We start from the raw sequence: 14,438 nt of genomic DNA on the forward strand, positions 1-14,438 counted from the left end.
TCTATTTTTAACACCATGTATTAGTATTGTACATTTGTTGCAGTTCATGAGAAACACTCTTACGTTTGTACTATTAACAACAGTCCATCCTCCACCACATGGCTCACTGTGTTACATAGTCCCATGCCTTTTACAATTCATCCAAAGTGAGGGTGATGTTTTGATTTTTTTAAAGGGAAACAATGTTTCTCTTACGTGCTTAAAATAGTTAAGAAATAGGTATCTAATCCTAGGTATTGAGTACAATGAATAAGCTGAAAGCCAGTGAGGGCTTTGTGGGGGATGGAGCTGAAGATAAAGGAAAAATAAGGAGCTGATTCAAGAACCTGCCCTTTTGCTCTTTGAAAGAAAAAAGCTGACTTTACCTCTTTTGAGCCAGGGTATTATTGCACAACCATGTCCAGTGTGTGTTTTTCACATAAGGGTATTTTTTTGCATAGAGCCCTAGGGCTTGGTTGATGTGCAGAGTAGCAGAAGGTTTTAAAAGTTTACATACATCTGTAACACCATCACATTGTTATTCAGAAGGTGATAATTGTGGTACTTTGTTAACTAGGAGATTAGGGCTTTCTCATCCTACTGCAAATGAAGGCAGTTTTTGCTCTTGTATGACCAAAAATATCTCCTGATTCTGTTCGTTTTGTGGGCTCATCTACCCAGCCAGTGGATGAGTGTGGGTGTCATTCGCTTGCTCCATGCCTGGAGGAACTGGCTCACTCCCCTTAGACGCCTACCCTGCCAGTCTCCACAGGGCTGCCAGGAAGCCTAGAAACCTGTTTGCTGCACCAGGGCACTGCTCTCCATGTGCATTGTAGGAGGGAGCAGGGCAATTTGTGGCAGGTTGAAACTGGCCTTTGCTACTGGCTTTCTCCTGGTAAGGTCCTTCCCTGCATTGGCCCTTCTTTTATTATGTACCTTGGGATGTGCCCCACTGTGATCCAGCTCTGGCTGAAGTCTCCCCTTTCCTAGGCTCCTGCCCAGGGGAATACCCTGCTGTCCTTTGAGGGCTGTCACAGACTCTTTTCCTAGCTTTGCCATTTAGAAGTTGGTATAGGAGGGTCTGAGGTATTGAGCTTGCTGCTTTATGCACTTTCTTCACAGTTGTTCAGCCTCACTGTTTTCATCTCCATTAAGTATTATTTATCCATAGTCACCTTTAGTAAAAATGAGTATACCCAAGGACATTATGAAGAAATGAAGCCCCTGAGGTTCACTATCCAGCTCTAGTTTTTCTGTTCTATTGAATTTAATTGATTCATACACTTATGATTACCCATTGTGTACCAGGCACTGTGCTGGATGCTGGGTGCATGGCCCCTTGCCATGAAGGAGTTTCATAGTCTAGTAAGAAGATAGACTTGTAAGTCATTAGTTTATCTTCATAAGTCCACAAGGACTTATGGAGTCCATGGGAGGTGCAGAAGGGGAAGAAGCACATTCCCTCTGTTGGGAAAATGAGGGGATAGGGAAATGTTCACAGAAGGGATGATGCTTATGTTAGTATGAAAGATTTGTAAGAACTGGCAAGGTTTGGATGGAAAGAGGATAAAATGATGTGCAGTCCAGGCAGAGAAAACAGCTAGCTTATGCGAAAGTACGGAGACCTGAGGTGCCAGGGAGCTCCCCGTTGGTCCAGATGACAGTGCAGTAGTAGAAGGAAGTGTGGTCCTGAGAGACCTCCTCGTTGATGCTGGGAGTCTTAGATTTTCTCTTTTAGCTAGAGAGAGCCACTGAAGGGGTTTACCACCTGTATAACGGCAACTGCATGCTTAGTGATCTTCCTTCTGACCTGAAGATTCTTGCTGTAGTGAGGAGAGATCCAGAGGTGGAGGAGGTAACTTGTGGTAGATCGTTTTCCCCTTTGTATTCTTCTCGCTCAGCTTGAAGAAATTATTTTGAAAAGTAAGAAAGTTTCAAGTCTTAGAAAATCATCACTAGCTATTTGTTACAGTAATTACAAATATTATAACATGCTTTGTAGTTTACATTTTAATTAAGCCCTTACAATAGTTCCATGAATTAGCTTTAATATTTAGTTCCAGAAGGGTTAAATTAGGCACAGAGTTCGGGAAGTGGCAGGAAATCTGTCTTCTGAATCTGAGTCCTGGGCCTTTTATTCCATACTGTGCCACCTAAAATTGCTGTGGTGGAATGTTGAATACATCACTCTTTCTTTCAGCAGGACTGAATCCCACCTCTCAGATGATGGGGGTTTTATTCATAGGCAGGGCCATATGGAAAAGGCAGTAGATTTGGAGTTACATAGACTTAGCTTAGAATCCCAGCTCTGCCCTGGAAATATGATCAATTTTGGGTGAGTTACTCAGCCTCCTTGGGTGTTTCCTTGGAGACATAATTAGTGGTATCAGTGCCTCACAGGGGCAAGGAGAATCAGTACTGGTGCCCAAGACATCTGTCTCTCCTCTTCCACACTATCCCTTCCTCTCTCTGGAGCACATGTGGATGTGGCTTCAGGTGAGACTGCCTAGTTCCACTGCTTTAGTACTGGGAAGTGGCCTGTGGATTGCTTTGTAAGAATAGGCTTTAAAGTATGGCTCATCTGGATGAGCTGTGATCTACAGTGGTAACCAAAGCATGTTCTTCCTGTGAAAAATTGTCTGAGGTGTTGTGTTCCAGGACACAGGTTGAACATCACAGCGGAGAACGATTGCCGGCGATTGCACTGCTCCCTGAGAGACTTGAGCTCCTTGCTGCAGGCTGTGGGCCGGTTAGCCGAGTACTTTATCGGGGATGTGTTTGCTGCGCGCTTCAGTGATGCCCTCACAGTCGTGGAGAGGTAGGCTGTTACGTTATGGAGCTGCTCCTTCTTCAGAACTCAGCTTCACCTTCTAGTATGAAGGGCAGCATATTGCCAGATAGCTTCCACTCTGGCACCAGGTAATTTAGGCTATGCCACATATAAGCTGTATGAGATGTGGAGCAAGTTACTTAAACTCTTCAGACTTCAGGTCCCTCATCTGTAAAATGGAGTGGAAGTAGTACTTGTAGTTTTACTGTGAGAATTAAATGAGATAAGGTGCTTAGCACAGTGTCTAGCACAGCAAAACCTTCAGTAAATATAAGTTATCTGTTATTTCATTGAAGAACATGTATATAGGTATAAAAACAGTATTATTCTCAGAAAAAGCCAGGTGAGGTCAATCATCATGTCTTTCCTCAGTGGGGTAAAAGGACATTAGAAAGGCCTTGTTAATAAGGGGACAGCACAAACTATCCAAGTAGGCCACCAGACGCCAGAGGTGAGGCTTTTTGTGGTTTTTCCAGGCCCATGAGAGTCCTAGGAAGTGAAAGCATGGCAGCCACCTAGACTGACCTGAGAGGTGGTCCTTGACCATTCTACCACCAGATTCCTTTTACTGCTTCTTCCCCTTGGATCCCACAGAGTATTTACAGCTGCATTTTTTGAGTAACAATTTCATTCTACCAGTCCCCTACCAACCCACCCAGATACTCTTAAAAAAAACTCTTAAAAAAAAAATCAGATGTGATAGGAGGTTCAGATCATTTCAGGGTAACTGATGAGGTGATTAGATTAAAACTGAGTGGATGTGGATCTAGCCCAAAGCCAAGGCTCTGGTATCTGATAACACACTGAACCCCAAGGGTCTAGTTACTTGCATACCAGATTTTTCTTTAACATGTTAGCTTGAAGCAGAGATAATGAAGAATTTTAAACAAATCCTTTAAGGGCCTGATAAACATTAATAATAAAAGCAGCATACAGTAATATGAAATATTCAAGTGTTTTTGCATATTTTATTGCGTTTCCATCTAGACTTTAAGAGATAGATATTGCCGTTCATTGTTGAGGAGACTGGCTCAAAGATAATAAATACCTCACCTAAAATCATACTGCTCTGAAGAGGCAGCACATGGGTTTTCACCAGTTTCCTAATTGCAAATGCTGTGCTCTTTCCAAAACTACAGAACTTCTACTAACAGTCTGTTTTTCCTGTTCTTCCTGTGCTAGGCCTGTTTCCACTGTATGTTTAGCAGTTATAGTACATAGGGTGTATCTTCCTTTCTGAAATCCATAGATAAGATGTCCATTATTTGAATTTATACTCTGAGAAGCAGTATAGATAGCTCTTATCTCAAAGTTACAATGAGGTAACTTATCAGAGATCCTGAGTGATTATTTTATAGGTTCTTATATATATGTATCTTTTTTTAAAGCTTTGCTTAAGCTTGCAAGTTCAGCTTTTAAAGACACTTTATTATTTTGTCTTCATTTAAAAATAGTTTGAGTCTCCTTGTTATGGCTACACAATCTTAATAGCTTGTGATTAGCCGTGTTTTCACATATAGGTGACATAAAACAAAACCTAATATTAAAGTGTAGGAATATTAAAAGAAGAAATATTTAAAGACATTTAGAAGTTAATTCTTAGTGTAAAACAAGACTCAAAGAATCAAGTGCCAGGTGCACGCTAGTCTTTCTTACTGATGGTAGTGCTTTGATTCTTAGTTGTCCACACCACCACGACCCCCTTTTCTCGGGCCTGACTTGGAAGCCATGGCTCTTTCCCCTCACTTTCTTGGTTGCCTGGAAGTGCCTGTTTCTGACTGCTTCCCAATCCTGAAAAATGTATGGCTCATGCCTGTAGTTTCTTAGTTGGAATAAAATCCTGATTTCTGCTCCCATCAGAGAGGACAATTTTTCGGAATGTGGTCCACATGCATCAGTCCTCTGGATTCTTTTCAAAGATAACAGATTTCCAGACCTTTCCTCACACTTAAAGTGTCAGCCTGTGGGTTTAGGTCCAGGGAGTATGCAATTCTATTAAGTTCTCCATTTGATTCTTATGCTCAGCAAAGTTTAAGAACCTCTACTTTACTGGATTGGAAAAAACACTGGCTATATTCCCTAGAGTCCATCTTGGATCTCTTCCCAGGTTTCCTTACAGAGTAAGCACAGAGAGAAATTAGCCAGGTCCCAGGTGTTTTTCTACTCTCCCAGCAGAGCTGGCTGTTAGTTTTGTATTTAATGCTCATTGCTGTACAGTGAGCCCTTGAGCAACCCAGTGGGTTCAAGAATAAACTGAGAAGTTTAAAACATCTCAGTTTTATTTTAGAAACATTTATACCTTCCTGTACCCTGAATGTTTCCTCATAAAAATTTTCAAATCTTCAGAAAAGTTGAAAGAATTGTACCGTGTAAGTATACCTACTACCTAGATTCTACAGGAAACATTTTACTATAGCTGCCTTATCACATATCTATCCATCTGACACTTTCTCTTTCTTTTGGTGAGGGACGGGGGCCAGGGATTGAACCCTGGACCTCTTATATCTCATACGTGGAAAGCTGGTACTTACCCACTGAGCCACATCAGCTACCTTGATTTGTTTTTTTTGTTTGTTTGCTTGTTAAATTTTCTTTTTATTTTAGGAGCCACCAGGAACCAAACCCGGGACCTCCCATGTGGGAAGGAGGCACTCAACTGTTTGAGACCCATCTACTCCCCTGAAACATTTGTTTTTAAAAATTATTTGAAATAAAAGCTAAGATGGTTTTTATCATTACAGATTTTATAGAAAGGTCCACACCAACCTATTTAGGTTAATTGTCATGCTTTTATTAAAAATAGTTTTTTCTTTTCCTCGTTTGTAAATATATTATAAATTCACTATAGACAGTTTGGATATACAGAAAAGTAGAGGGAAAAATTCATCTGTAATCCATCTAATCCATCCTACCCCCAAAGAAAGTGCTAACCTATAAGGATATTTTTGATCAACATTCTTCCAGTCTTTTTGCTGTTAGTAGATGTACATTTTTTTAAAAAAATTGGGATGTATTTTTGTGTATATGTATATGTTGTAGCCTTCTCATGCTTCAAATGTCTTGAATATTTGTCATCTAATGTTCTTCTAAGCATTGTTTTTATTTGTATTATATTACATCTTCTGTGTTGGGTATTTATTTTAAGAATTTTTGCTATTATAAATAATGCTTTAGTTGGCATCCTTGTATGTACATCTATCTGTATGCATGTCTCAGATTATTTTCTTGGGATCAAATTGAAAGCCTGGGCCTGGTCTTGATTCTTCTTTGTATGAAAAGGTATACCTGGTCTGTCTTTGGGGCCTTTGTACCTTGCCTGTTTAGACTACCATAGTTCATAAACTGATTGTTCTTTCTGACCTGCTTTTTTGCTAACAGGTTGGTCAAAATAACTCTCTATGGCTCTCAGATAAAATTGTACAACATTGAAACTGCTGTGCCATCTGTATTGAAACCCGACCTCATTGACGTGTAAGTAGAGTGTGGTGCTTTGTGCAGTCTCAGGAAAGACTTTGTTCCCTGCTCTCAAATATGTTTATGGGTAAAAAGGAACATTAGTGGCTGCCATGAAGGGTAGAAAAACTCCCAATTCCTCGACTAGAAAGAGAGAAAGATTGTTTGATTCTGTCTGGTAGCAGGAGTGGTTGGAGTAAAGGAATTTGTCAGGCATAGGAGAGCTGGGGGTAGAAGGTGTATGGAATAGACATTTCAGGAGGCCAAAATTGTACAAGATAAGGCACAGAAGTGTTGCAAAGTTACACATTTAGGGAGGTGGTGAGCAATTTGTATGGTGGGAGATGAGACTGAATGATTGGTGTGTAGGGACCATAGACCAGTGACTGAAACTGGGGTACAAAAGAATTAGAATTACTTGGGAAACATCCAGAAAATTCTGATTATGGCAGGATGGTCTAAGACTCAGTATTTGCATATCAAACTAGAACTAACTTCAGGTTGTTCTGAAGCAGGGCACCCAGGGATTGCACTCTGAGAAACGCTGTAGACAATAGAAAGCCGTTAGGAAAGGGACATTGTAGAAGGGGATGAGGGGTTAGAGGATAGAGGGATGAGGACTAGAGCTGAGACCATATCCCAGAGACTACACTGCCCAGGAGACTTGCTCTAGAGTAGAGCAGGGTTTAGCAAGCTATAGCCAGTGTCAAATGTGGCCTACCATCTGCTTTTATAAATAAAGTTTTATTGGAACACAGCCACACCTATTAATTCACATATTGTTTGTGGCTGCTTTTGCATCACAGTGGCAGACTGGCATAGTGTGACAGAATGCATGGCCTGCAATACCTAAAATATTTATACTCTGGTTTTTACAGAAAAAGCTTGCTGATCCAGTCATCATTCATTAACTGCTTACTGTGTTCTGCGGAGTGGTGGTGATATTTAGATAATGAGTATTTTCATAGTTAGGCACTAGGTGAGCAAGTAAATGCTGTCTATGCTTTCACATAGAACAGGAAGTGCACAGAGGGCAGAATTCTTGTCCTATGCAAATGGATTTAGTGCTAGTATATTTTTATAGTTACATCTTCTTTTCTTTTCACAGGCATGCTCAGTCCCTGGCTGCTCTCCAGGCTTACTCTCACTGGTTAGCACAATATTGCAGTGAAGCTCATCGGCAGAATACACAGCAGTTTGTTTCACTGATCTCTACCACCATGGATGCAATCACACCTCTCATCAGCACCAAGGTACTGAAATGGTGAAACCCACCTCTTCTCTAACACTCTGAGCATCCTCTGGCCCAGAGAACTGTTTATTATAAAAATAAAATATTACACAGAACTGAGACCCATAATTCTTACTATTGTAGCACAGCTATGTGTTATTCCATTGTAGTCCGTATACATTCAATTCTAACTTTATTTTTCTAGTTTTCTAAATCCCACAGGAATTACATGATCATTGTGAAAAAATATTGTTCAAATATATAAACTAAGAAGTTTTGGTATTCTTTGATCACTTCCAGATATTTTCCTTCCCAAGGTAACTACTGTCAGCAGTTGGTTATATATCCTTCCAGACATTTTTCTGTTTCTTTACATGTATGAGTAAAAGTTTATAGATAGATACAGATACAGCTTCCTTTGTTTAACAATATTCCTTGGGTTTAACAATATTCCTTGGAGATCTTTATATGTATAGAGCAACTTCATTTTCTTCAAATTAAATTTAGATTAAAAAAATTTTATATGGCTATAATGATAGTTCTTGTATGTACATTTTCATATATATATGGTAGGGGGCCTATAGGATGGATTCTTAAAAGTGGCATTGCTGGATCAAAGATTATGTCCATGTAAATTTTGATAGATTGTGTTAAATTGTCCTCTAAGAAGACTGCCAGTTTATGTTTCTAGAACATATAGGTGATTGTTTCTATTATTTTTTCACAGTTTTAAAAAAATTAGTTTTATTGATACATATTAATAAAGCATGCAATCTGTCCAAAGTATGCAAGCCATCCAAAGTTTACGATTAGAGGTATAATCAGAGTTATATATTCATCACTTCAGTCATTTTTAGAGCATTTTCATTACTCCAATAATAATAATAAAAATCAGACCAAAAAAAAGGTCACCTTTCAATAATCACTTCCCAATCTCTCTATGCTTCCCCTGTCATATATAGCTGCTATCTTTCTTTCTAGTTTATTTGTATTTATATTTTGTGTAAGTGGAGTCAAACATATATATGCAGTACCTTTTGTCTAGTTTCTTTCACTTAATATAGTTCCTTTTTTTTTTTTTAATTTCTTAATGGAAGATTGATATACTAGTATATACTATTGTCCATAGTTTGCCTTGGTTGTATTTTTGCTTAACATTAACATAATTGGTTCAGTTTCAAAGAAAAACAGCCTTATATATGTGATATTACCCATACTCATATTTCACATGAGGTTTCGCTATGCTCTACAGTTCCATGTTAGATTTTTAAGCTTTCCTTCTAGTAATATACATGACCTTGGACTTTGCCTTTTCAACTGCTGTCATACCCATATAATAGCACATGCTAATTACAAACCCTGTGATGTGCTTTCCCCATTTCCAAAAGATTTATAAACAACCTTTTTACCAATTCTGCACAGAGTAACCCTCAGCGTTCCATTCTCTGACTCTTATTCTATTTTATGGTGACCTATATTCTAATGTTTGTTAGTTTTAATCACACATACCACTTGTAATACTTTGAACACAAAGTAATTTATTGTTTTTCATATATTTATAGTGTGTTTATAAATGTAGTTAGTAAAAGAGTTATATGACATCCCATTAAGGGGATGTTAAATAATTTACCTAGCCATTGATGGACTTTTAGGGTGCCCCCATTGAAAATAAATATCTAGGGACAATCAGCAAGATGGCGGCAGAATAAGGAGCTCCTAGAGTCAGCTCCTGCTGCAATGCAGTTAGTAAACACCCAGAGTTATCTGGAGTTAGCTGAAGCACCTGTTTGGGGGCTCCAGGAGACCAGAAGAACATCCTGCCACATCCTTGAAGGAATGGAAGGAGGAGACTGCTCATCTGCAGAGAAGATTCATAAGTAGAGCACTCCACGCCACGGAGGCCAGTGCCCATCCTCCACTGGAGGCACAAGCCGCCTTGGGAGCTGTTCTGTGGCTGGAATTGAAAGCTCCACCTCCCCAACATGGGGGAGGAATAAATAGTTGGGCACCAACTTCAGCTATTGATGAGTAAATTCAGCGGACAAAAGTATAATCCTGAGAACAGATGAAGATTGAACCTGTCCAAGCCAGAAAGAGGCTGGTAGCCACCATCTTAACTCTCTGCCTGGCATGAGGGGAAGCAGGGTGCACTGAAAATCACAGTATTGGTAGGGACCAGCTTCTTTCCATGCAGATCAGAATGTACCTCTAAGCATAAGCCCCAACCCCACTCCAGCAGGTAGGAAGCTGAGGGGACCTGCACCAGCCTCTCTGGGATATTACTGGCCAAGCCATGGAGGCCGGCGATCACCCTACCTTGGCAGCACAAGCTGTCCCAGGAGCTATTCTATGGCTGGAATTTGAAAGCTCCGTTTGCCAAAAACAGGGGAGGAGGAGACGGTTGGACACTGATTTCACCTACTGATTGTTGAATTTGGCTGGCTAGAGTATTACTCTAAGAACAGCTGAAGTTTAAACTTGCCCAGGTCAGAAAAAGGCTGGTAGCTGCCATTTTGACTCTACCCCTAGCATGAGGGGAAGCCAGGCTGACCAAAAATCACAGTGACAGTAGGAACCGGTTTCTTTCATCCAGATTAGCCTGCAGCCGCAGCCTAGGTGTCAGCCCCAACTCTGGCAGGGAGAAGGCTGGTGTGCCGGGCACTAGCCTATCCCTGTAACTGCAGGTATATTTGGCTGCACAGACTGAATAATTGACGTCTATTGGGGCAACCGCAGTTACCTTGGACCTGCACTTCATAGATTGCTGCCCACACCTGCAGCTCCATCCCCACCCAGGCAGGGGAGAAAGGGACATGAGCTTCTTCAGTCTCTCTGGGCAACTAGAGTCTAGGCCTGCAGGACTTGGATTATTCCACACAGCTGTGGCTCTGTCCCTACCCCTGGCGATGGAGAAAGTTGAGAGAAGCTTCATCGGTACCTGGAGTAATGAGGGCAACTTGAGCCTCCACAGCTTATAGCACCAACTACATCCTTGGCATTAAAAAAAAAAAAATTGAAAACATGATTATCAAATTTATTTGGAAGTGTAAGTCATCCTGAATAGCCAGAAACATGTTAAAAAGGAAAAGTGAACTCTTCTCTCTAGACTTTTAAAATTATATTACCTAGCTGTAGTGGTATAAACAGCATGGTACTGGCATAAAGACAGATACATAGACCAATGGAACCAAATTTATGGTTCAGAAAGAGACCCTCATATGTGTGGTCAAGTGATTTTTGACTAGCTTGTCAAACCCATTCAGCTTCGACAGAACAGTCCATTCAACAAATGGTGCTGAAAGAACTGGAAATCCATAGCCAAAAGAAGGAAAGCAGATCCCTATCTTATACCTTATTGAAAAATTAACTCAAAATGGATCAAAAAGCTAAAAATAAAGTGAATAACCATAAAGCTTCTAGAATAAATTGTAGGAAAATAGCTTCAAGACCTGGTGGTAGGTGGTGGATTCTAAGAGGAGGATTGAGATGGACTACTGATGTTTAATGTATGTAACAGTTTTAATTAGCTTTCCTGTAAAAGTGTGGAAATATATTGAATGGATGGTAACACATAGTAACAGCTAGTTTATAAATGGGGATGTGGCTGAAAATGGTAGTCTAGGTATGTAACTGCCAGTTAACAGAATGCTAGAGAATATTATGGCAACAGAAAAGCACAGTAAACCAAGAGGTGGATGAGAATTGTGGTTGATGGTACAGATGCAAGAGTGTCCTTTGTTAGCTCGAGCAAATGTACATTACTATTGCAGGGTGGTGGGAATGTGGAGGAGCATGGGAAAGATACAACTGGAGTGACCTGTGGACTGTGGTTAACAGTAATCATATAATATTCTTGCATCTATGCCAAAGATGTACTGTATTTATAATGGGGCATTATGGAAAAATGTGTGCCAAATGTACACCATGGACATGGTAATAATCAGATGATATTATATTATTTGTAATAAATGTTCCAACACAGTGTGATATGTTGATAGAGGGGTGTTGTTTGAGAATTCTGCACATGTGCATGACTGTTTTATAAGTTTACAACTTCTGTCATAAAAAATATATTTAAAAAATAATAGGGTGGGTTGGGGGAACAAATATAAGGACTATACGTAGTAGTACGATTTTGACAACATTCTTTCATAATTTGTAACATCTAACGATAATGCAAGGTGATGGAGGTTGATGTATAGGACCCCTGTATGATGTATGCATGTTTGCTTTGTAAGTTCACAACTTTTACTATATACGTTTATTGCTTATGTATGTTCATATGTAAATGATATGAAGATAATTGGGTTTGGGAAAAATATTTGGTTAGTAATATTTTGACAGTGCTCTTTAATCATTAGTTTAAAAGATTTAAGAACAATGCAAGGTATTAGTGGTAGGGTGAGGTGCAAGAGTACTGTATGATGTTATATATGTTTATTTTGTAAGTTCACAATTATTTCTATACACTTATTGTTTATGTATGAGTGATATACTTCAATAAATTAAATATTACAAATAATTCTGAAATGTATGTATTCATGAATATAGCTTTATCTTGGATTTTAGGTAATTTCCTTAAAATAATTAGGGATTACAGGTCCAAAGGTTATTTTGGAATGTTTTGTGTTTCTAAGAAATGATAGAAATATTCTTTCCTAAATATTTCTACATGCTCTCATCTTTGTTTTGGTGTGCTCTTTTTACCATAGTCTTACAAGTGTTAGATCCTATCTGTAAAAAGTTTTCTCTTTTGCTAATTTGAAGGTGACAGAAGGTACTAGAACCAAAGTTTTTGATAGGTGTGTTGAGGTAAAGGAAGTAGATGAGACTGTGGTGTGGTTGCTGGAGTGAAAGGGGGGTGGAGGGGGAATACCTTGGCTTTGTTGGAGCAAGAGGAATGAGATGACAAATCCAAGTTGTTTGAAGGGGAGGGGATTTTGAATGATAAACCAAGGAATTTGATTTAATAGTTACTTGATAGGGAATCCCTATAGATTTTTGAGCTGGGAAGAGATTGAGTTCAAAGATTCCAGTGACCATGACCAGGGAGAACCTGGAGATGGTGATAACTGGCTTGAGGGCAGGAGCTGCGGACATGGCAAAGACTGTCAGACACCTTATTGCTGAGAGTCGTCAAGGAAAAATTTTTGAGATCACCTCCATGGTATACATTAGAAGCCAAGAACCTTATGAAGCTTGTGGTTGCCTTTTGAGAAGGGTGTGTCATCACAGTTCTTTTATTATTACTATCACAGGGATAGAAGCGAGCTGACATGTCCACTTCCCTCCTCAGGTCCAAGACAAGTTGCTACTATCTGCGTGCCACTTACTGGTCTCACTAGCCACTACTGTGCGGCCAGTCTTTCTAATCGGCATCCCTGCAGTACAGAAAGTGTTCAACAGGATAACTGATGCCTCTGCCCAACGGCTTGTCGATAAGGTGAGGCCTCAGGGTTCTTCTTTAATCCCCAGAGCCATGTGGTTCAGACACAGGGAAACTGAAGAAGAAGAATCTGGCCTGCCTTTTTGCATTCAGCTTATAGGCTGTGCCAATACCAACAGATTTCTTACAGCCATGTCATTAATGCAGTCTCAGTGATGTCTTGTAATGGCCTTCCTAACGCAGTCAGGCAGTATGCCTATTCAGTCGTAACAGAGGTCCTCCCAATGTACAGGTTAGATTTTGCTGCTTTGAGCAGTGGTAATTTGGTCAGCATTATGAAAATCCTCTCTGCATTCTTTTTGGTTCAAACAGTCTCTTTTATTGTTTGCTTACTTTGTTTTTTTTTAATTTTTAGGGCTGAGAGGCTCCAGACAAGCATATTTTCTTAGAATCCTCCAAGGAGGCTCAGGCTAGAAGTTTGAAAACAAACAAAAAGGGGTTGGGGGTGGAAATGAGAGGTAAAGCAGTTACTGAAGAGCCCCTGGAATGTGAATGTATTGCTTCTGACCTGTTACCAGAGGCACACTGATTATAAGAAATTCTTCCAACAGCTGAGGGACAAGATAGACTCAGTGTCCACAGTGTGGTTTCTCTTTCAGTAATGCTTCACAGACCATGTTAGAGAAATGCAAGTACCAGGAGTAAGTATTGAGGCTGACTCTGGGTTGGGTTAGACCTAGATTTGGTATTACTGCTTCATTTCTTTTCTTCTCCCTGGGTTGCCTTAAGAGTTGGATCAAAGCTCTTGGCCCAGGTTATAAGAAAGGAGCCTGGGGGCCTGAGCTCAAAGTATGCAGTAGGTGCCAAAGGCTGTCTTGGGTGGGGACTGCTCCACTGTCTGCCACTCTTTGACCAGGATGGATGCCTTTGGGGGTCTTTTCCAGGCTCAGGTGTTGGTGTGCCGAGCCCTCTCTAACATCCTGCTGCTTCCATGGCCAAACCTTCCTGAGAATGAACAGCAGTGGCCTGTGCGCTCCATCAACCATGCCAACCTCATCTCTGCCCTCTCCCGGGATTACCGCAGCCTAAAACCTAATGCCATTGCTCCACAGAGGAAGGTGCCCCTGGATGGCAGTAAGTTACCCTTTGGCTGGGATAGCCTGGGGAGAAGAGGAGTACAGGCATTAGTTTTCCTTTTTGGCAGATGAGGTTTTCAGGTGAGGCTCATGAGGTGAATACATTTATCGTAATCACACAGCTGCTAAGAGGAAGCATCAGACCCAGCATGGCAGAATCTGCTTTTCCATGGAATGCGGTTCACAAATTGGCTGGACGTATTTCCATTGCAGGGTGACTCTTCTCTTATTTAAAGTGTAAAAAATGCTAGAGACCTAAAAGAAAAGTCCACAGAAAGCACTGTTGGTGGTGCTTTCTGCCATTAAAATAAACCCTGCTGCAATTATGGATCCATTTTAGATACTTGTATAAGTAAACAAAGCGGTATACCTCTATAAACTGGGAAGAATGAATTTAAGAACTCTTAAAATTTTTGTTAACCT

At 40.3% G+C, this 14,438-nt stretch overlaps 1 protein-coding gene across 4 annotated transcripts in view; it reads left to right on the plus strand.

Annotated features, from left to right (window-relative positions):
• The window catches only part of XPO6 (exportin 6), a 154,790-nt gene that overhangs the window by 123,323 nt on the left and 17,029 nt on the right, over positions 1-14,438 (plus strand). For all 4 annotated transcript variants that reach the window (XM_004461429.5, XM_012526323.4, XM_071211217.1 and 1 more), the window contains 5 exons: positions 2,638-2,797; positions 6,188-6,280; positions 7,371-7,515; positions 12,790-12,936; positions 13,824-14,013. In XM_004461429.5, the coding sequence (XP_004461486.1) occupies positions 2,638-2,797; positions 6,188-6,280; positions 7,371-7,515; positions 12,790-12,936; positions 13,824-14,013 (735 nt within the window). The remainder of the gene's footprint in view (positions 1-2,637; positions 2,798-6,187; positions 6,281-7,370; positions 7,516-12,789; positions 12,937-13,823; positions 14,014-14,438) is intronic.

This window comes from Dasypus novemcinctus, chromosome 23 (assembly GCF_030445035.2).
Source record: "Dasypus novemcinctus isolate mDasNov1 chromosome 23, mDasNov1.1.hap2, whole genome shotgun sequence".
In the NCBI taxonomy this organism is placed as follows: domain Eukaryota; kingdom Metazoa; phylum Chordata; class Mammalia; order Cingulata; family Dasypodidae; genus Dasypus; species Dasypus novemcinctus.